The 22,398-nt window shown below is 44.5% G+C and overlaps 1 protein-coding gene across 2 annotated transcripts in view; it reads left to right on the top strand.

The window, feature by feature from the left end:
- The window catches only part of CLSTN2 (calsyntenin 2), a 725,154-nt gene that overhangs the window by 615,017 nt on the left and 87,739 nt on the right, over positions 1-22,398 (top strand). For both annotated transcript variants that reach the window (XM_027544855.1, XM_027544864.1), the window contains exon 8: positions 9,227-9,348. In XM_027544855.1, coding sequence (XP_027400656.1) covers positions 9,227-9,348 — 122 coding nt within the window. The remainder of the gene's footprint in view (positions 1-9,226; positions 9,349-22,398) is intronic.

The raw sequence follows: 22,398 nt of genomic DNA, 5'->3' as shown, positions 1-22,398 counted from the left end.
CCAGCTCTCCTAGCAGCTGCCCGTTATGTCCCAGCTGGTCAGGCATGGCCACGGCCACCACGAGTGTGGGAGAAAAACAGGAGTATGAGAGGAGACCTGGGAAATATTCTGGTCTTTGGTTTTCTGCCTGCTGACTTCCTGGGCTTGGGGTAGGGCAAGACCACAAATGGGAGGTAGGGTACAGACACAAAAGAATCGAAAAGTTGGCATTGGTGGTTTTCAGACTGGTTTCTTCAGAACCTCAGCTTCCCCAGAAGTAATGTAGGGCTGCTATACCAGGGGCTGGGGGTGAGGGAGGAGATTTCATCTTTACTTCAAGCAAAGCAGCTCCACCTTCACTGTATTATATATAGGCACATTTCCATTAAGATCATTTTCAATGAAAGGGTCCTGCTAACTTACAACAGTAGTTTGAAAATCACTGCTGTGCATAATAATGGTAGCTAAGTCTTGTTAGCTATTTTTCAGCATGCTAAGTGTGTGCAGCAGGGTTCACAGCTTGGTGGTTAAAAATGCTCCACCACTTACTAGCTGTGTAATCTTGAGCAAGTTGTTTAACTTCTCTGTGCCTCAATTTCCCAGTCTATAAAACATGCATTTTATTAATAGTATTATCTACCTCATAAGGTTTTTATCAGAATTAAGTGATTTGATGTACATATAGAGCTTTAGAACAGTAGCTGGCACACAAGAAGTGCAATCTTCCTGTTCCAAACGGTGTCTCACATCTCTACAATTGATTTTATAAAAGCAATATTGTGTTTTCTGTTTTAAGGATGAGGAAACATCCCTGAGAGGTTAAGTAGCTTGTCCCAAATTATACAGCCAGTAGGTATCAAAACTGGAAGGTAAGCTTAGCTCCAGCTAACTCCAACCCCGTGTTCTGCTCATCACACCCCACATGTAAAGATACACACACACAAATACTCTGGTATCTTATGAAAATTTGATGCCCACAGTTTTCCATTTCAAATGCTACTCTTGTTAAAATATTTCAAATAAATAACAGGAGCCTGTGGTGCAGTCACAGTTCACATGGAAGCTTTCCCACTATTTAACACGTGACCTTTGAGGGCTTGCTACACAGCTTCAGTTCAGTTTCCCCATATGTAAAATGGGGGAGATAAACATGAGATAATATATGAAATCACTTAGCAGATCCACACATAAAATCAATGCCAATTTACTCAATGTGGTTGTCATTGTCATTGCTATTTCTGGTTTTATTCCATATTCTATCATTATCAGGACCCCACATTTCCTATTTCACCTAATCTTTGCAATACATGTTATAGTGTTTTTTGGATGTAGAAACTGAGACAAAGGAAGTTGCCCATTTTTCTAGGCATATGGTGTCAGAGCCAGGGCCAAGGATTGGTTTTCCTGGGATCTTCCTCTAGGAAGTGCCCCGCAAACCTGCTTAAGGTGCCACTGGGGATTGGGACTGGGTTCAGAGCTCAGCCCAGGACCCCAGGAGCCATCCTGTGGCCCCATCTTCGCAGTGTCTGGTAGGGTGCTTCCATCATGAACCCAGGAGCCCAAATGCAAAGCATCCCCAGCTAGGGTTAGCGGCCACACACATGGAGTCCTTTCTAAAATGTATCAAATGCCCTTGGGAGGCAGATCAAATAGATAGAGACCTTTGGGCTTCCAGAGAAGGAAATTGGAATTTGAAAGGCTGAGCAACTAACTTAAGATGACACAACTGATTGCCAAAGAAACAGGCTTGGCCCTAGTTTTTCCAGCTCAGGTTTCAGTTCAGTTCAGTTCCTCAATCATGTCTGACTCTTTACAACCCCATGGACTGCAGCACACCAGGCCTCCCTGTCCATCACCAACTCCCAGAATTTACTCAAACTCACGTCCATTGAGTTGGTGATGCCATCCAACCATCTCATCTGCCGGGGTCCAGCCCCGGCTGATCCAGGGTATTCGAAGGGGAGACGGCTTCGGGGAGGATCAGGATACAATAGCTTCAACTAGATATTAATTAGAGATATAAAGAGTAATAGAATGAGGATAGCTCAGCAGGAAAATTCAGTGGAGAAAAGAGGCTGAGTAGCTTGGTTTACGTGGGAAACCAATAAAACTTCAGGACAAGAAGCTTGTACCACTTACATAGGCCGCAGGTGTCCTTCCATTCTCCCGAAGGAGAGGAGACACTGAGGCCTCCCCGGTCGGATCTTAGAAGCCCAGGCATAATTAGTAAGCATGGTGGGCTTCGCGCTCCAGATGGAGACTCAGCCAGAGTATGAGAGGGAGAGAGACATGGGGAGATCAGTCTTTCAAGGAACTGATCCCAATTCTTTATTTTCCAGAGTCTGTTTTTATACACTGAGATGTTATACAAAAGTCACGCAGGGACAGCAGTCCTGACTTTTATTAAAGTCAGGTGCTTCATACAAATGTATACAGAGGTCTTAGGGGTGTTACATCATCTTCTGGCCAGGGGGGCCTGCTGACAATTTATGACCCTCTCCTTGTGACAGTGGTCAGTCAACACTTATTTCTCCAGGGGTGATTATCCTTAAAACAGATGCCACCCAAATAAAGTTACATTCGTATAGGGTGAGGGTGTAGTGGGTTTTAGTTAAGGAAAGAATTTACTTAGCCTAAGGTCTAATGTGATTTATATCAAAGGTTAATACTTATTTCTTCTATATATTCATTAATGTGTGTAAGGTCAGGGGATGTGGAGTCTTAGCAACAAACATTGGCTCAACAAATGAAAAACCCTTCACCAATACAATTTCTAATCAGCCCACTATACTTATACTAATGGTTTTCTAACTTTTCTAGGGAACCTGTTTTTAGACGGTTTAAAGCATCTCGTGCCTCTCATGGTTGAGAGGCTGTGAGCAATCACATGTGGCCGGACAAGCCTGTCAGGCAGGCTAGAGAACCTTCAGAGGAGTTTGTAGGTTAAAACACTCTTGTCACGCCCAGGAGTTTTTATTAACTGGAGCTCTAAGTTAACTCCTTCTCCGAAAGAGGTGGTGGGGGACAGCCCCCCGTAAAGTCAGAGGTATAGGTGAGAGCACAAAGTAGTAAAGTAGGCAGGCTCTGGTTATGGGGGTAGATGCTCGAGAATTTCCAGGGGGACTCCTGAGGCTCGATCCCGCCTTTGCCTATGTCGAGCCTCCTTCCTCATGACCTTTGCCATGGGTGGAGGTCCTCTCACTGGCTCCCTGCACTCATCCTCTGTCGTCCCCTTCTCCTCCTGCCTTCAATCTTTCCCAGCATCAGGGTCTTTTCCAATGAGTCAGTTCTTCGCATCAGGTGGCCAAAGTATTGGAGTTTCAGCTTCAGCATCAGTCCTTCCAATGAATATTCAGGACTGATTTCACATTTCAGGACCATGCTGTTGGAACAGTGGCTGTCAACCCTACTATGCACTGGAATAACCTGGTGACCCTGTAAAAACACCCAGATGCCAGGGCCCTGCCCCGGCCCAGGGAGTTAGCGTCTGGGGGATTCTTTTGTGCAGCCATGGCTGAAAACTGCGTTAGACGATGATGCCTCACTTTCATCAGAGTAGCGCCCCCAGTAGGCATTTCAGCCCCTTCAACCAGCAGGTTATGGCACTGCTCAGCTCTGGCCTCAGCATAAAATAACACTGGGCCAATCAGCTCAACACTGGCACAAAAAAAGATGGGGAAGATTTTCTCACTTCTTTGACTTGAAAATAAACATATACATATATATATATATATATATATATATATATATATATATATATGTATGTATGTATCTCCTGCCCTAAATTAAAAATTTGTCAGGATCAACTAAAGCTTGATTAGGGCTTTTATATTTCAGGAAAAGAATTCTCAAGTTATAAGAGCAACACATGTTTATAGCAAGTAACCTAAAATTGCAGAAAAGTAGGAAAAATATACAAGTCATCTAAAATTCTAATAATTGGAGATATTTTCTGATAACAGTTGGCATATTTCGCTATGAAATGAAATCTTATTTTAATTTCTATGTACATATAGAATATTCTTACAATTTTTAATCTATTTTTATAATACCTGTGATACTATTATGTTTCTCTTAAATAACATTACATGTATCCAGGTCATTTCTCTATGTGATAAAATATTCTTTAAAAATATGAATTACATGACAGTCCTGAGGCTTTATTATACTTCATTTAACTGGCTCCCTTTTGTTAGACATTTAGATTATTTCCTTTTAAATGCTGAAACAATGTTGTAATAGGCATTATTGCAATATATAATAAGCATTCTTGTATATACCTGTATGGATAGTTCTGATTATTTCCTGACCAGAAGCTGAATTATTGAGTTAAAGAATATATTGGGTTGACCAAACAGCCAATTAGTTACAGTATACTATACTAACTTATACTAAGTTAGTTACAGTATACTAAGGCATATATATGGAATTTAGAAAGATGGTAATGATAACCCTGTATGCGAGACAGCAAAAGAGACACAGATGTATAGAACAGTCTTTTGGACTCTGTGGGAGAGGGAGAGGGTGGGATGATTTGGGAGAATGGAATTGAAACATGTATAATATCATATAAGAAACGAATCGCCAGTCCAGGTTTGATGCAGGATACAGGATGCTTGGGGCTGGTGCACTGGGATGACCCAGAGGGATGGTACGGGGAGGGAGGTGGGAGGGGGGTTCAGGATGGGGAACACGTGTACACCTGTGGCGAATTCATATTGATGTATGGCAAAACCAATACAATATTGTAAAGTTTAAAAAAAAAAAAAGAATATATTGGGTTGACCAAAAAGTTCATTTGGATTTTAAAACCAAACAAACTTTTTGGTCAACCCAATAAATGTTAGAAAGGCTGTTGATATAAATTACAAAATCACCCTTCCTGAAAATTGCACTAGTTTCTGTCTTACCCACTAAGTAAAACTCACCAATGCTAGCTTATGATGAAGTAGTTTATTTTTTGGATAACAGAACTGATTAGTCATCAAGGGTTAGTTGCAGTTTTATAAAAGAAAGGAAACCACTCTCAGCACAACCACCAAGAAGCCTCACGATAACTAACACCTTTTCATTCGTTTTCCCTCCTGTCACTGTCCAGCAGCCCGAGCTGGAGCTGCGGGGTGAGGCTCAGCTTTGCCCAGACATTCAGGGACTCGAGATCCTTCCATCATTTGTCACTGCCATTTTCAACCGTGGAACAGAAAGTTAGAATAGAGGGTTAAACACAGAAGGGTTTTATTAGCTAGACCAGCAAGCCACACGCTCTCAGTTTTCTGGTGAGAATTTGATCTCAGTGTTCCATCTGACCATGAGAGAAGCAGCGAGATGACTGAGGCTATGTTTCTAAGAGCAAGGATACAAGGTTAGGTGAATACATAGCAATGGCTCTACCACATGGCATTGTGAGGGGCACTTGTGCTCCCTCCAACCCCACCTTTCTTGGCCCTATCTCTCCATTCCTGGTGTGAGCAATGTCCTTTCCTGGCCTCTCTTAGAAACTCCTCTCCCCCTACACACCCGCTCCTCCCGTGGGACCCTTTCTTCCTGGCATCAGCCCTCTCGCTGCCTCTGAGTTTCATTTGAATACGATGTGCCACTTGCAGTGCCAGCTACTTTCATACGGTGCTTTCCAAGACAGAGGGACCAACCAGTCCAGAAATCACCAAGTGATGGGGACAGAGGTGCCAGCATGGTAGAGAGTCCTAGGATGGTCCCTCAGGCTGCTGGACAAGGAAGGGGTGCTCTCACACATCCAGAGATGCCCAGAAAACCTCTCAGAGGGACCAAGGTTGTCTAAAGTAGAGAGAAGGTGGGAATCTCATTCCCACCTCCCTGTTGGCTGAGCTGAAAACACTCTTACATCTGTTCCAGGCTGCTGTCAGAACAGAGCCCAGGGGAGCTCTGGGCAAGTGTGATTTTTGTCCTAGGAGTTTAGGGTACAGGAAAGGTGGACCTGGCTCTGACTCTTGCCCAGATGGTCTGAAGGCAAGAGGCTAATGGCAGCTGCCTCTGAGCGGGGAGCAGTGAGCAGAGAGGGGCAGCAGGGGGAGGGGCTGCCCTACTACAATTTAGCAGAACATCAGTGTTTTTATTCTTATTCTTGGGGACCAAATGGACATCCAGAAATGGTTGAGACTGGAGCCAAAAGGGCTGAGTGCCAGGAAGAGGGAATTCAGTAGGAGAAGTAGATTGGCAAGGGGGCAGGGATAAGCAACCGAGGGCAGGAGCCAAGACCATCAAAGCTGTCATGAAAATCATGAAAGGAATCATGAAAAGCAGGGCTTAGAGAAGTAATGGAGAGGTGGTGGTGGTGGTGGTGGTTTAGTTGCTAAGTCCTGTCTGACTCTTGCGACCCCATGGACTATAGCCTGCCAGGCTCCTCTGCCCATGGGATTCTCCAGGAAAGAATACTGGGGTGAATTGCCATTTCCTTCTCCAAATGGAGAGGTAAGAGCCAACAAAAGTGGGATTGGAAGTGGTGTGAATATCCCTGCTGTCCAGATTGGAACAATGTCACGTATCAGATCAATTCCTATGTGAAGATTGTAATAGGCCCTTTCTTATTGAGGGTGTGGGGATTGAAGGGGTTGGGGGGGAGAAGGGCTGAAAACATTTTTTAACCAGGGCCCAGTTTCATGGCCACAGGTGATCCCTGCAAAGCCTCTCCAAAAACCAGCCAATGCACCCATGAAGGAACCCACATGTAGACCCACATGACAGAGGACACTGGACATCCCTGGGGAATAACAAAGTCCACTGCCTCTTTAAAGAGACTCCACTTCTCTCCTTCGCATCTGCCTTCCCTGCCCCTGACCAAGACTGGAGCTGGGAGGAGTTTGGGGGAGGAGGCAGTGGGACAAGAAGAGTCCTTTCGCCACTGGTGGCCAACAAGCCACGGACAAGGCTGAGTGGGGAAGATCTTTTAACTAATGACACGCTGGTATTTGATATGGAGACTTTCTGGACTATTTAATACCTGACAGTGGCCAGAAGACTTTAGGATATGCCAGAGATGTGGGCAAGGAAAAGGAGGGGGGCCGCCAGGGAGAACACTGAAGGACAGCAGAAGCGGAGCTGAATTCCGAGTGTATCATATGTCACTGATGTTCCTCATGTCATCGAGGAACCAGTTACCCTGGTGTGGGTGGTGACTCCAGGGATCCAGCCAACAGAGGGCGGGGGAGGGAGGGACCACTGGAGGGAGAGCAGGAGATGCTGTAAACCTCCCATGAGGTCTATCTTTTCATTCTTCTTTAACCTCTTCACCACAGCCTCTCCTGATGCCAAATGAAGCCAAAGGGGAGAAATCTTTCTGTATCCTCCTGACAGTTATCTATAGAAACTACAGGAAATCAGTTAGGCAATAGTGTGGGAGACAAGAACTGGTTAGTAAAATTCCTATAAGCAGGCCTGGGTATTTCATCAATGTAAAGATCAAGTAGTCACCTGAATATTGGTCTTGACCAATGCTGCCACACTTGGCAACTGACCATTCTCCCTCTGTCCATCTTTTGGTTGCATTTTGAAGAATGGTAATGCTTTTGTGAAAACAGCATCTGACACTACTCTGTTGTGTTGTCATGGTCACGAGGCAGTGTAGTAGTCCTTATAATAACCAACAGCCATTGAACATCTGTTCTGGGCAGATGGTTTATACACATTTCCTCATTGTATCAATTAAGATGCTTTCAGTTACAAGGAATGGGAAATACAGAGCAAACTGATATAGAATGATTAAAAATCAAAATTATTAAGGGAATGTGGGGTTCTTGTAACTAAAAGTGGCTAGAGCTAAGACAGATAGCTTCTGATAAAGTGTGATCAAGGTCCTGGCTCCTATTCTCTACAATTTTTCAGATCTGCCACCTTATATGTATCAATTTCATGTTAGTAAACATGTCTGCAGCAGCTCCAAGCCTCCCAGTATATACTGCAACTTCTTGAAAGAGATGGGGGTCTCTTCTTGCTAGCTGCTAAAAGAGGGAGACAGTTCTTTCCTAGACTGCTTATAACAGCTCCAGAATCACTGGCCTGACTCGAGTCACTTTCCTGACTGAAGCCCCATGGCCAGAAGAATGGTCTGCAATGCTGGACGTGGACCTGGGTTCTGAACCAAACACTGTGGTGGGGGTTGTTTCACGAGCCTTTTTGGCTTAAACCAATGTGGAGCCCATGCCTTGAAGTGGGAAGTGATGTTGATTCTTCCCACTTATACCTCCATAAGCAAGGTGTGTACAGGATGTGCAAAATTAGTCAATCACAACATCTATTCTCGTGACACATTAGGATAATCCAGCATCCCTGTCATGATACAGCTAAGGAAATCAAGCCTCTAAGAGGTTGAATTACTTCTCCAGCATCATCCAGAGGTATGGCTTCACTCCAAGTCTATCTGAATCCAGGGCCCATGTCCTTCTTGCTGTATCTGCTCATTTGCCCAATACTTACAGAACATGTGCACCATACTTGCCTTCTGAGTGTGATACTTTGTAGTATAGTGTGAGTTCTCTGCGTATTGGTCAAAGAACAGCTCCCCGCTTCCCAATGGCTGTTATATTGTGACTACAGGATATCATGGCTAGGACCCAGTTGATTTTTTTTTTTTAATCAGAAAAGGAAGTTTTAGCAGGAAGAGAAAGTCCCATCTGTTGTCTGTGTATGGGGAAAGAGGTATTTATTCATTGCTTTGGAAATTCAGGGAACTGTGTCTAGTGCTGGAAAGTTGACCTGCCACCTCCTCTCAGCAGCCAGAAGAGAGGCAGATCTCCTTAACTGCACACAGAAATGAAGGTGTGCTCTGTGGTTGCTGTTGTCAAACCTGATGAAATAAAATAAGAGCCCAGAGCTCTGGGAGCATCCAGCTGTGTTAAAGGAACCTAGAGTGGCCGATGTGATTGTCAGAGAATGCCCTTGGCACTCCCAGAAGTCTATGTACAAAAAAAAAAAAAAGAGCTTGAGAACATATGTAATTTTATCCAGGCGCTAATGCAGTAAATGTTGGTATTTAAGGCCCAAATGGCTTCTTGGCAGAAGTTTTTTGTGGGCTTTCTGGAATCTACCTCTTCCATTTCAGAGAGCTCCACACGTGTGTTCTAGAACTATTCATTAGATCAGTTGGAAAAGAAAAAACTAGAATGCCCATTTCTTTGTTTTTGGGGTTGTGCTAAGTGATGAACTGGGAAGACTCCTCTAGGGGTGATGGGCTTAGGGATTCTGGCCCCCCTCAAATCTTCTTTCTGCTTTTCAGAAATGAACCGGCATCACTACGCCCTGTATGTGCACAACTGCCGCCTCGTCTTCCTCTTGCGCAAGGATTTTGACCAGGCAGACACCTTCCGCCCAGCAGAGTTCCACTGGAAGCTGGACCAGGTATGGGGCTCACCTCGCACCTTCCCACCCCCCGCCTCTCTGCCGGGATGGTTGATGTGGTTCAGGGATGATGGCAATGGGTAGGTACTTCACGGTTCTGGTCACTTGCTGATTTGGAGGAAAATCAACTCTGGGAGACACACAGCATCTTGAAGTCAGGATGGAAACTGCCGCCTTAAAGACCAGTAGGAAGTGGGGAGGACCACCCTTCCTGGCTGGACCGTCACCCATCAGTGGACTTGCCCGTGTGTAGCTTGTCGACTTGCTCTGTGTGGAGCTCCTGGGAAGCTGATCCTCTTGATCCCCAGGCCCAGTTTCTGATCTTTGTTAGCACATCTTTTTGTCATAAATGCTCTGTGTCTCCTCTTTGATGCTGTCCTTTGGGTGACGGTGCAGCCTCGCCTTTGGTGACACAGGTTGGGAGCAGGGACTGAGGACTTTGAAATCATCAGTGACACAGTGCCCTGTGAGCAGTGCATGTTCTCTTCTGAAGCAGGAAAATCTCTGACTCCTGACTTGTGATCACAAGGGCCGCTGTGTCGGACTTGTCAGTGACAAATGAATTAAGTGTCTAGTTGGAATGAAATGCTTTGAAGTGACTGTTTCTGAGGGCTGTGCAGTGATGAGATTGTGGAGGTGGCATTTCTCTGGGTGGTCGTGTTGCTGAAGAAGTATCAGTACAGCAAACCTAGAGTTGTCCTCTGCTTAGATTTGGTGGGGGGTGGGTGGGGGGCATAAATTTTTGTTCAATGGTTTTACATTGTCAAGAGGGAGCGTGGTGGTCGGCAGAGAAGAGGGTCATAGCATGGGTGCTGCTTAATAAAGCAGATGAAATAATGCTCATTCTACTGCATCTCTTGTTTGCTTTCTTTCTGCCCAACCCATATTCTGAGAGCTTCTAGGGCCCTCAACCTTCTTTTCTCCCTCCAGGTGGATGCCACCTGCCTCACCGTGCTTGGGGCTGAATGTTTCATAATCCTCTCCTTTCTCTTTCCTTACTACCTGTGTCTACCACTCCCCACTCCCTTTTCTGCTGAAGCCCCAGGCACCCAGTGGGGCTGATCTCAGAGTGTGTCACTGGAAAGCATACCAGAAGGAATTCATTTCCACCAAGATGAGAATGATTGCTACCACTCTTCCTCTATATGAAAGTACTGACATATGCTCTTTAGGAGAGAGATTCATTAATCTGAGGGAATGTCTCAATGGTGGGACATCAGGCAGCGTGACAAGGTCAAGGATGCCAGGCTGATGGGAAAGATGTTTGAGGGAGTCCTGGGGCAACTGCCTGATCCATTCTCAATAAATCCCATCCTGCTGGACCCTAGGGTTTTGGAAATATGGCATTTGGATTAATATACGTTCTTCTGAATTAGAAATTCTGGGCCTTACAAAAATTACACTATCTTGACATTGTTTATCTGATTTCCCAGCAACCTCTTGGCTACCTTCTAAAATACCATATGGTTTATATGGGATGTTTTTATAAATACATAATATGAATTGAGGTAAATTAGAATAAATTCCATATTGTGAGGGGTTTTAGTAAAAACATTTCTATACTGGCTGAGATCATTATAGATGCCCTTCAGTATTTCCTAAGATGGGATTGAAAGGCACTATTATAGGCAAATGAAAGTCACAGGCTTTGGAATTTAAACTAGGTGAGGAAGGAATTCTGGCAAGAATACTGTAGTGTGTAGCCATTCCCTTCTCCAAGGGATCTTCCCGACCCACGGATTGAACCCAGGTCTCCTCTATTACAGGTGGATTCCTTATCATCTGAGTCACAAGGAAACCTTATAGTGAATCTAGGAATTCTGAAATCTGCTCCCAAACTGATGACTTTAAGGAGGAGCTGAGAGCCACTGAATATCTTCCAAACTTCTCTAGTCTCATTTACTACCATTCATGTGTGCCTGCTCTGTGCCAGGTACTCTGTGCAGAGCTCAATCTCATCTCTCCCCAAGCCCTGCTGCGTGGATAATATGGAGCAGGAGACCATGATCCAGCAACTTGGCCAAGGTCACACAATAAACATGGCTAGGACCTGCTTTTTCCATATGCTCTAGTGCTCTTTGGTGAGCGTGCTAATCAAAATGCAAAATGTTTACATTTTTAAATTTCAAATAATTTTTATTTGGAGATTGAAATTATGCAAAGTGCAAAATGTTTATCCTGATGAAACCCTATGAAACTGTCAAATCTTCACTTTGTTCAAGCTCTGTCTTCCTTGTCTTAGTTTGGGTTGCCGTAACCGAATACCACAGCCTGGGTGGCCTGAACAACAGAGATTTATTTCTCACAGTTCTTGAGGCTGAAAAGTCCAAGTTCAAGGTGCTAGCCATTCCCCCATGAGGACCCTCCTCCTGGCTATATACAGCAGCCTTTCTCACTGTGTTCTCACATGGTGGAGAGAGCTTAGGTACCTTTCCTTTTCCTTATCAGGCAGGAGCCCTATTGGACTAGGGTCCCACCCTTATGACCTCATTTAACCTTCATTAGTCCTAATGAAAATTAGACCCTTTCTTCCAACACAGCCATGTTTTGGGTTAGAGCTTCAACATATGAATTTACAAGGATGCAGTTCAGCTTACAGGGCTTCCCTGGTGGCTCAGTGGTAAGGAATCCACCTGCCAATGCAGGAAACGTGGTTTCAATCTCTGGGTTGGGAAGATCCCCTGGAGAAGGAAATGGCAACCTACTCCAGTATTCTTGCCTGGAGAATTCCATGGACAGAGGAGTCTGGTGGGTTCCAGTCCATGGGGTTGCAAAAGAGTCGGGCACAACTTAGCAACTAAACAAAATCAACAAAGAACAATTTAGCTATAGCATTCTTCTACTAAAGAAATTAACATAAAAAATGTGAAGCCTGCCTATTGATGATCAGAAGCCCCAGCTCACTTGAATAGTTGCCCACACCCTGAGAGGAGCTACAGTGGGTGGGAATAGGGAACCTCCACCATACTCATACTAGCAATCCAGTGGAATATACAGACCAACCCAGATTCCTCTGTCCACTATTTAGCTCTCTAGCTTCTTTCTGTAGACAGAAACATATCAGAAGTTTCTTGGATGTAAATCATTTGATGCCAAGCTGTGTGTATCTGATAAAGTCACCTCCCTCAGGAAGCCATTCTGGGTCACATGTTGTATAGCTTGCCTCTTCCCAGTGCTCCCCAGACTCCATGCAGAATCCGTCCCAATACTTACTCTGCCTTAGTTACCCATTTATTTGTCCTGCCTTTCTTCCCACTTTGTGCTGAGATCCTGGAGGGCATGTCTGTGTCTTACTCTCTCCAAATTCTCAGTGCAGATTGTAGCCCTGAGCACACAGTTGGTGTCCAGTAAATGTTTGCATAAAAATGAATGGATGTTGAGATCAAAAGAAAGGAGAGACAAAATGAGGGAGGAAGAGAGGGAAGTAGAGAAGAAAAATCGAGATCTTTTAAAACCTCCTGGTGATTAATTGATCTTTTGATCCATTTTTATGGAACATTTTAAAATTCTAAAATTTTGCCCTTTTTCACTCTCTGAATCTCAAAGGTTCAGCTTTGATCTTGATAATTTTACTCTTTCAAAGATCTCACTGATTTTACCCCCAGTGGTTCTGTAACTGTTATAAAACTTTCTGGCCTTGAGTGGAAAACGCTCAAGCCAGTCTAATGTGCTGTGTGTACTCAAATTGCGGACCCACCTTAGGGGTTCTAAAAGCATAATAAATGTCCTACTGCCTGATGAGACCTCATTTATTCTGAGCATAAACTTTGTGCCAAACTCTTTGTTAGGTACCAGAGATCAACTAAAATAAAGCTTCTGCTCTCTGGAAGTATCCATGACAACGGGGCAGACAAACACATAAACAGTGTACAATCCTATGTGATATGTGAAGAAGGCAGGGAACCAGGTAGGGGGCATCCATGGGGACCAATCTGAAGGATCCTGCCATGTCCCTGGGTATGAGGGCCTGGGAAAGCTTCTGGGAGGGGTGGGAGGGTTCAGAGGAGGTAGAGCCAGGTAGCCAAGCCGGGAGGGAATGAGAAGGAGGGCCATCTTCAGGGGATTGTAAGCTTTCTGTGTGTCAGCACAAGGACAGGGCGGAAGGGGAAGACGTTGACAATGTTATTGAACCTGGACTTGGGTCCATTCGTCCAACTGATACGGGTTATGGTGAAAGAAAGTATAGCATTTATTCTAAGGCTCCAAGCAATGAGAATGGGCAGCTCATGCTCAAAAAACTGTGAACTCCCCATGGCTTTCAGGCAAGAGTTTTTTTAAAGGTGGTGTGAGGGAGCAGGCCTCACGGTACGTGATCAGCTCATGCAGAGTTCTAATTGATTGGCATCAAGGTGAAGTTGTAAGCATCACCAATCCTCTGGTTTCAACCTGTCTGGAGTCTCTGTGCTTTTAGTCAGCAGTTTTCATCTGATGGGGGTCTGCAACCTGTACAACTTAGGAATGTGTGTCAGACCTTTATCTGTATTTCTCAGGGACCTGGGAGTTTAGTGACACTGCTTTGTGGATGACTTATTGTCTAAATTGTTCCCAGTTTGTTGGTTCAACAGCTAGTCTTTGTTTCTACACTTTCGCATTTCCTAAGCATTAACCCTTTGAAGCCAGTCTGATGTATTGTGTGGGCTTCCCTGTTGGCTCAGTAGTAAAGAATTCACCTGCCAATGCAGGAGATGGGTTCAGTCCCTGGGTCAGGAAGATCCCCTGGAGAATGCTCCAGTATTCTTGCCTGGCAAATCTCGTGAACAGAGGAGCCTGGTGGGCTACAGTCCATGGGGTTGCAAAAGAGCTGGACAGGACTTAGCAACTAAACAAAAATAGCAATGTATTATGTGTACTCAAATTCCTGGCCCACCTTAGGAAATCTTTTAAGATTGAGAGGTGACCTGGGAGACTAGAACAAAATAGTTTTACTTCAAAAGACATGGACATAGGGACTTGAGTACAGTTTCAACAGGTATTAGGACCCAGTTTGGAGGAGCAGGTGGGAATTAAACATCAAGAGGCTTTTTATAGCGTGTTATTGAGCTGGTAATTTATCCCCAAAGAATGGGCCACAATCAAAGCATTTTGTTATTCAAAAGAAGACTAATAATTTGGGGGATACAACTGTGAGGAATGCTAGTATGACATTCATAAAATATCACATTCAAGCAAATGTAACTCAGGCCAGGTTATTCACTGGGGTCAGTAGCAGGGGGTATGATAGAATCAGGGTCTCCCTCTTCCTTTCTCTGCAGCCAGGAGACTAAGTGTGTGACAGATGCTGCTTGTGGGCATAAAATGAGGGCATGATGGGTGGGCTAGGTTCTACATAGCTTTTCAAGTGTGTGTGCCCAGGGAGTGTAGTAGTTGTCACAGAGGAGCTACGTGCTTCCAAAAAGCCCATCCCTTTCCCCTGCACCTCAGAAGGCCTTTGCCAGGGTATATAGGCTGCCAGATAAATCCATTACAAGGCAACCCCAAGAAATGCCCCAACTACCCAGTGTACCTCTTGAAAATGAATCCATGATGAGGAGACTGTCATTTTAATTAGATTTTTACTTATGATCTGCTAATGGAAATCCCTCAAGCCTGCACTTAGTCATGTGCAAACCCAGACAAGAGCAGAGGAGAAGGCCAGTTGCCAGTTCACATGCAAAAGGTTTATGAACTTACAGCCCTCCCAGCTTTCGTGTTATTTGGATATGGTTGACTCAGCATCACAAATTCTAATGATCTTCCCTGTGAACTTACTGGTACTTGAAGGGAGACAGCACACTCACTTATTGGAACACACAGCTTGAGTGACAGCCTTAATGAACCAATAAGAGGACAGGCGCCCCAGGCTCAGACAAGGGGAAAAAAAATGCATCTCTGAAAAATCGCAAGGAAGTGAAATCCATTCTGTTGGCCCTCACCTTCTCTGTGCCAGAAATTGCAGCAAGCACCGGGGGAGAGAAGGACACGATGGATCCTGCCTTAGGAGCCCACAGCCCTGCCTAGATTATGCCCAATTTTACAGACCTGAGGATTATTCTCCTGCAAGCGTCCCAAACTCTAATAGTCATGGACAGGAGAAGCAGTCAAAGTGAGTGCAGATGCCTGGCTGGGTGACTGTGGGTCCTCATTCAGACTCACCTACCACGCAGATCCAGGCCACACAAGAATCCAAGCCTGATGCTGCACTTGCAGTCGTTCACAAATGGGGAGTCAGGTTGCCATAGAAAACCTTCCAAATTGAGTATTTTCTCATTTAAAAACGTATTATCAAACCAGATGTTCCATGGTATACTTTATAATCTGGTCACTGATAAAAACAAACAAAAGATCAGTAACCAAAAAAACCCATCATCTGGATACAGGAAAACCACACCGTAACGTGGCTGTTTGAGAAGTTTGATCTTCATCAGTAAGGCACATTTGTCCTTTCTGAGCACCTCCTGTCCTAGTCCCATGCCCCACCCTCCATGAAGAATGCTGGGTTCCCAGTGTCAAGTGGGGGGGGGGGGCATGTTGTGTCCCCAGGGACCCCTTCACTACACCAGGAAGAAGGGGCAGCTGTGAGTGGGGCAGGGTCCCTCAGACCCAGGTGGTCTTCTTTCTTCCCACATAAAGGAGAGAAGAAGCACAGGCCCAAGTTACTCTGGAAAAAAATGACAGAGCCAGGATTTGAGTCAAATACTCACATTTGTCAGACCATCGCCTTTGCCCATTAAGTCTATTCTACTTGCTTAGAAATCCAAAGCTCCTGGGAGAGGAGAAATCTTTTATTCTTGGTGAGGAAAGTGTGTTTGAATGATGTAAAATGAGTTTACTCGCATCTGCTTTTTCAGCCACCCTAGGAGTCAAATGAGTTAGTTCAATCATTATTATAGCCAAGTGCCAAGGAGTTAATTGGAGAATGGTCAATCCAGTCCAGACCAGTCGTCTTAATGAGCAAAATAATTGGGCATTGTCAGTGCTCTAATTCCACAGTTAAAGACTGATTTCTTGGGTGCATTGGCCATGCTTCCTTTAATGCAGTGACATAGCCCACTCAACACCCCACCTAGCACACTGGCCTTTGGTGAGACCTGCTTCCCTTTAGGAACATGTGTCCTAATCGGATGGGGAGGAAGAATGTCCAGAACCTCTTTTGTCTCTCCTTTAGGCAGAATCCCAAATGACTTCCCTTAAGATGCCAACTTGCAGGGTTGTTCAGAATGGATAAGGAGTTGGGGAGAGTCACAAACACAGTGAGTCTTACTTCTTTATTTTTCTGTAGTACATAAGGTCCCTTTATAAGCCCTCACTTTTTTTCAGTGTCCCTCTCCCTGCCTCTTCTCATCTCCAAGAACTTCTAGAAACATTTCGGGAGAGGGGGCATCTGTGATTTCATGGTGTTGGCAGAGAACAGTCCTCAGACGGCCTTGGTCCTCTTGGGTCAGGACTGTGCAGTGACCGCATTTCCTGCTCTCTGGAAAGTGCTGGCATGGTTATCCCAGTCATTCTGTTTTCTTTAGAGATGGTACCAACATCCTAGAAATCCATCACCCACTGCCTGAGCCATGTTCTCTCCACCTCGAAGCTCCTTTCCTGGCAGCCTTTCATCCTGCCCATCTCGGCTGCACTGGTTACCTCCACCCCACAACACCTCACCTGGGCTCCCCAGGGCCCCCAGCGAGCCACCTAAGGTGCATGTTGTGTCCTGAGTGGCCCCTCACCACACCCAGGAAGAAGGAGCAGCTGTGAGCGGGGCAGGGTCCCTTAGACCCAGGTGGTCTTCTTTCCTCCCACATAAAGGAGAGAATACGTCACAGGCCCAAGTCCCTCCAGAAAAAAATGACAGAGCCAGGATTTGAGTCAAATACTCAATTTGTCAGACCAGTGCCTTTGCCCATTAAGTCTATTCTACCTGCTTAGAAATCCAAAGCTCCTGGGAGAGGAGAAATCTTTTATTCTTGGTGAGGAAAGTGCGTCTACCTTTGGTAGACAGAATAATGGCTCCGAAGGTGTCCACCTCCTAATCCCTGAAATCTGTAAATACTTTACCTTACATGGCAAAAGGTCTTTATAGATGTGATTAAAGATCCTGAGCTAGGGAGATTATCTTGGGTTAGTCAAGTGGATCCAATGTAATCCAAGGATTCTTACAGGAGGGAGGCAGGAGGGTTAGAGTCAGAGAAGACATGACAGGAAGCAGAGGTCAGAGTGATGTGAGCCAAGGAATGCACCCACCTCTATGAGCTGGTGGTTAAAAAAAAAAAAACAAAACAGATTGTCTCTTACAGTCTCCAAAAGGCACCTTGATTGAAGCCAAGCGAGATTCATTTCAGATTTTTTTACTGCCAAAGCTATAATAGAATTAATCTGTGTTGTTTTAACAGAAAGGCTGAGGTTTTTTTGTTTTTGTTTTTGTTTTTTTTTTTTTTTAATAGCAGCAATAGGAAATACATACATTGTTCGTGAGCCTTTGGGAGATCACCCCCCATCTTCCCACACTTTACTGAGGTGACCCTGGGCCCAGCTTTCCAGGCAGGTTCAGAGACTCTTCTGTACCCCCAGTGTGGGGCCTCTGTCCAGGGTCTCTATAGAACCCCTCCCCTTGGAGGCATGGCCCTAGCAGGGAGGGATGAAGAGCCACTGCCTTTAACATCCCCCACTTACTGCCTGCTGTTCACCAAGCCTGCTGCCTCAACAAGCCTCCGGACTAGGATCCCCATGGGGCACATTGAGCCTTTCCTTCTGCCCTAAGCCATATCTTTCCTCTAGCCCAAGGTGCCGGTCACCTCACCAGCCATGATCAGTGGGAAAGGTACCTCTCTGCCTTTAGGGAAGAAGCGTGAGTCCTTTATGCTTGGTTCTGAAAAATGCTAAGACAAACTTAGAAAATCCTCCTTCTCTTGACAGAGTAGCACTTGGAGCCTTAAGAATGGCAGAGTTGATACATGAATGAGATCCTCTAGATAATACCTGTCATTCCCCTGAAGAACAGAAACCTGCGTCACTGGAAGGTCTCTACTGGAGTTCACACCTCACCCCGCTGTGCTCTCAGCTTGGTGCCGCAGGGCTTGCTCCCAGGGGAGAGAAGCCTGCTGGCTCCAAGGGACCGCAGTCCAGGAGTAGCAGCCTTACTGCCCTGGGAGCACCCCTCACTCAGAGGGCGTGGGAGCAGCCAGGCGTGAAGGTGGGGAGCATTTCTTGGTGGCCTCTTTCTCTCTTCTCAGGAGTCCCAGTGATAGACAGCCAACCCCCTACCCCACCAGCCACAGCCATGACCTTGTCTATGCCCCCTGTCTTATTCTCTGTCCCTGACTTGCTCTCCAACTTCCTCTTTCTTCCTCTGTGGAATCAGCTCCCAAATGAACTCTCTGCTCTTATTTGGCCAGCTAGCATGCACAGGTAGAGTATTGATCTACAGTGGGCCGTTAGCAAACAGCCACTGCTATTATTATTGGAAAGAAAGGGACTTCTTCAGAATTTCAGGGGCAGAACTATAACTAAATGAAGGAAATTACCAAGAGACCAAAATGAAGTGAGCCAAAGGAAGGAAAGGAAGGTTATCAAGGTACAGATGAAGGCTGTCAGGGCTGTAGTGGAACTGATTGCAAGCCTAACCTGCAGTACCATCTGATGACAAATAGATAATTCCATCTGTCATACTGGGGACATAGTCTCCACAAACCTGCTGAGGGTCCCCTCAGCCTTGCTCGTCAGTACATCCTGAGTCATTGCTTAAAGAGGGGGTTTTGCAAGGCTTTCTTGGATTTCCATTATTACTCAAATGATTTTCTTTAATTTTTCTTCTGAAGAGCCTGTGCTAAAGGAGAATCTGGACTCTTGGTGAATTAAGAGCTGCAGGAATGTAATTATGCTACCAAACCAAACTTGGGTCCATTTGTCTGCATGCAGTGAAGCCAATTTACTGACAGTGGGTTGTGGTGAAAGAAAGTGCAGCATTCATTGCAGGGTGCCAAGCAAGGAGTCCAGGCAGCTTGTGCCTAAGAAACCTGGATTCCCCGATGGCTTTCAAAGAAACGTTTTTAAAGCCAAGGTGATGGAAGGGGGTTAGGAGGTGCTTAATCAGCTTTTGGACATTTTCTGGTTAGTTGGTGGTGAGGTAATTGGGAGTCAATATCATCGGGCTCCTAGTGTCAACTTGTCTGGGGTCCATGTGCTTATGGGCAACATACAGTTAACTTCTTCCACCTGGTAGAGGTTTCACTACCTGCAAAACATCTCAAAGGATATTTCTCACAATTATCTATGACTCTTGAGGAGGATCTAAAGGTCCTTGACTTTGTTTAATGGCTAAACTATTATTTTGTCTTGCTTGACTGTTTTCCTTTCTTTCTGCATTTTCTCATGTCTCTGATTAATTTTATTCTTTGGAACTCAAGGAAAGCCTAGAAGGCAAAAGTTTTTCTTAGATAAGAGGCAAGCAAGAGGCGGGGCGGGGGGGGGGGGGCGGGGGGGGGGAGTTTGTTCCAGAAAGATCTCATAGGGTCCTGCTCAGTTATAATTCTCTTCTCTGCTGCGATCTCACCTGGCTTCTCCCACTCTTTTATTCCATCTTGAAGTAGAAGGCTATACCACTGGTAAATTTAAACAAATCAAAGATGCTAATTATCCTATACCTTCTCCCTCTGCTGGCAGACGTGGCTCCTCTCTGGCCTCTTTTCCCCAGATGAGCATCTGCTCAGTAATTCTTTTTGCTCCTGTGAAATCATTATTTGTGTCTTAGCCTGTACCTCTGCCCAGAGGCAACAAATGCGTTTTCTGTTCAGTAGACATCCTGTAATACATATTTAAAATCAGTCTCATTTTACTGTTAAAAAGACAAAAACAATGTCAACATAATTACAAACGCTTAGTAAATCAAATCACCATTTCAGTAATAAGATGCTCAGGCCTTGGGGTGGTCCCAGTGGAAGCAGCTTTGACTCAGTCACCACACTGACTGTAACTTGCTCCTATCTTTTCTCTAGACTGCTTTGGGGATTAGGTACCAGGGAGAGGGGAGAGAGACTCCTCCTTGCCATCAAACCCAAGCATCTACATTTGTCGTATGAAAGGTATTTTTCTCTCTGTGTCATTTCCACAGTGTAGAAAATAAGAAATTGGCATAACTGAAACTTAATATAAAACAGCACATTCTAATGCTAACACCCTCATTTAGGAGACATAAGGCAGAGGCACTGATGACCACGAAATTGCTGTATAGTGAGAAGGAGAATTGGATTGAACATTATTTCTATTCTTACTTTGCTCCAGACACTTTCTTTTTTATTCTAACAAGAATCTTGCAATTTAGGCAAAACACCCAGGTTAAGGATGAAGAATGGGAGACATAATAGGTTGCTTTCCACATCTCTTATCTAGTAAATGTGCTCAGTCACTTCAGTCGTGTCCAACTCTTTGCAACCCCATGGGCTGCAGCCCACCAGGCTCCTCTGTCCATGGGGTTCTCCAGGTAAGAATACTGGAGTGGGTTGTCATGCCCTCCTCTAATAAATGGAAGAACCTTGAATATGACCTTAACACACATGTGCCAAGAGGGTAAAATGCACTGTTATTGACTTGGGAGGATTTACAACCTTAGTGAGTACACAGCATGAGAAGAATGAATCAATATCTGTGGTGATACCTAAGTGTTTAGAACAGGGCATGGATGTCCAGCGAGAAACAGATTCCAAGATCAGCTTATCAGGAATCACATTTTAGCATCTTTTGCAGTAAAGATCAGCTTTCTCCTGAGGTCCGCGGGTGAGAGTTCTGTTCAGCCAATAAAACAAGAAAAGCCAGTGAAGCTGACTCTTAGGGAATATCACTCCTCCAGGGATGTCCTGCAATGCAATAACCCTGGAGGTCCTAGGCAGTGAGATTAATTTGCCCTACCTTCCCTGCTTCCTCCCATTCTCCTATGAGTCATCTGTTTCCATCCTTAATGTCTAAACATGCAAATATTGCTGCACTTTCTGCTCATTAGTTTAGCTAAAGGAAGTGCCCTTTAATTATGCTTTTAAATAATGAACCTCCTCCATCACCTTGACAATTAGTGCATATTTAGAAGGAAGCAAGGCCTCATTATGAAACTGCTATTGCACCCCTTGGTTACTAGGAAGAAGGTACTGTTCTTTAGACAACATACATAGGAATCAAAAGACAAATAAGCCTTGTGATTGCATTAGCTTCTTGTAGCCCTTATGTGCAAGAATGGCAAACAGCCAATGTGTGAGGGAGAGAAGGAAAACTGGCATTTTTTGAGAGGCTGTTATGTGCCAATCCCTAAATACATTGATTTGCATACATTAAGTCTAATCTGCTCAGTTACTTTTGAAGCTATTTCTTAATTCAGTTTTTTAGATGTTGAAAATGAGGCTCTGAAAGATTAAGCAATTTGCCTAAGGTATCAGACCATGTCCACCGTTCTCCAAAAGAACATGGGTTATTTTCCATTATGTGTTTATCTTGTTGAGAACTATTTACATAGCTTGGCATAATGGGGTATCTGCCAAGTTTTCACCATATTTCTCCATCCATTGATCTCAGCAGACACTCACAGGAATAATTTGTTTCCATAAAATTCCAAGGAAAAGACAGTTTGGACAATATTATGTTTACACCTATCTGCATAGCTTTTAAAAATAAAACAATTTGTCATGATAAAGCAAGTTATTTCTACTCTTACTGACCAATTACTTGTTCATCTTTTAAGACTATCTTTCAAGACTCGAGGATCACGTCCTTTATAAGACTTTTCTGTAATTCTCTCTCCCATAAAGAATTAGCCTTAACTCCATGAGGGCTCCAGAATTTTATCACACCATTCTTCACACTTCATTACACTTCTTTGTTTGTTGGTTCATTTCTTCCACAGTGCTGGGATATCATGTCTTATTCACCTTTTTAACTTTTAACATAGCATCTAACACAAATATGTGTCCAAAATATGCTTCTTAAATTTAAAAAGATGAGTCCTTATCTGAATGTCATAATTTGATTTTCTACACCATGATTCCCAAACACTGGTCCATAGACCTATAAGTACCAGTTGGGCTATATAAATATTATCTG

This window comes from Bos indicus x Bos taurus, chromosome 1 (assembly GCF_003369695.1).
Source record: "Bos indicus x Bos taurus breed Angus x Brahman F1 hybrid chromosome 1, Bos_hybrid_MaternalHap_v2.0, whole genome shotgun sequence".
Lineage (NCBI taxonomy): Eukaryota > Metazoa > Chordata > Mammalia > Artiodactyla > Bovidae > Bos > Bos indicus x Bos taurus.
This window is presented reverse-complemented; position numbering and strand designations above follow the sequence as displayed.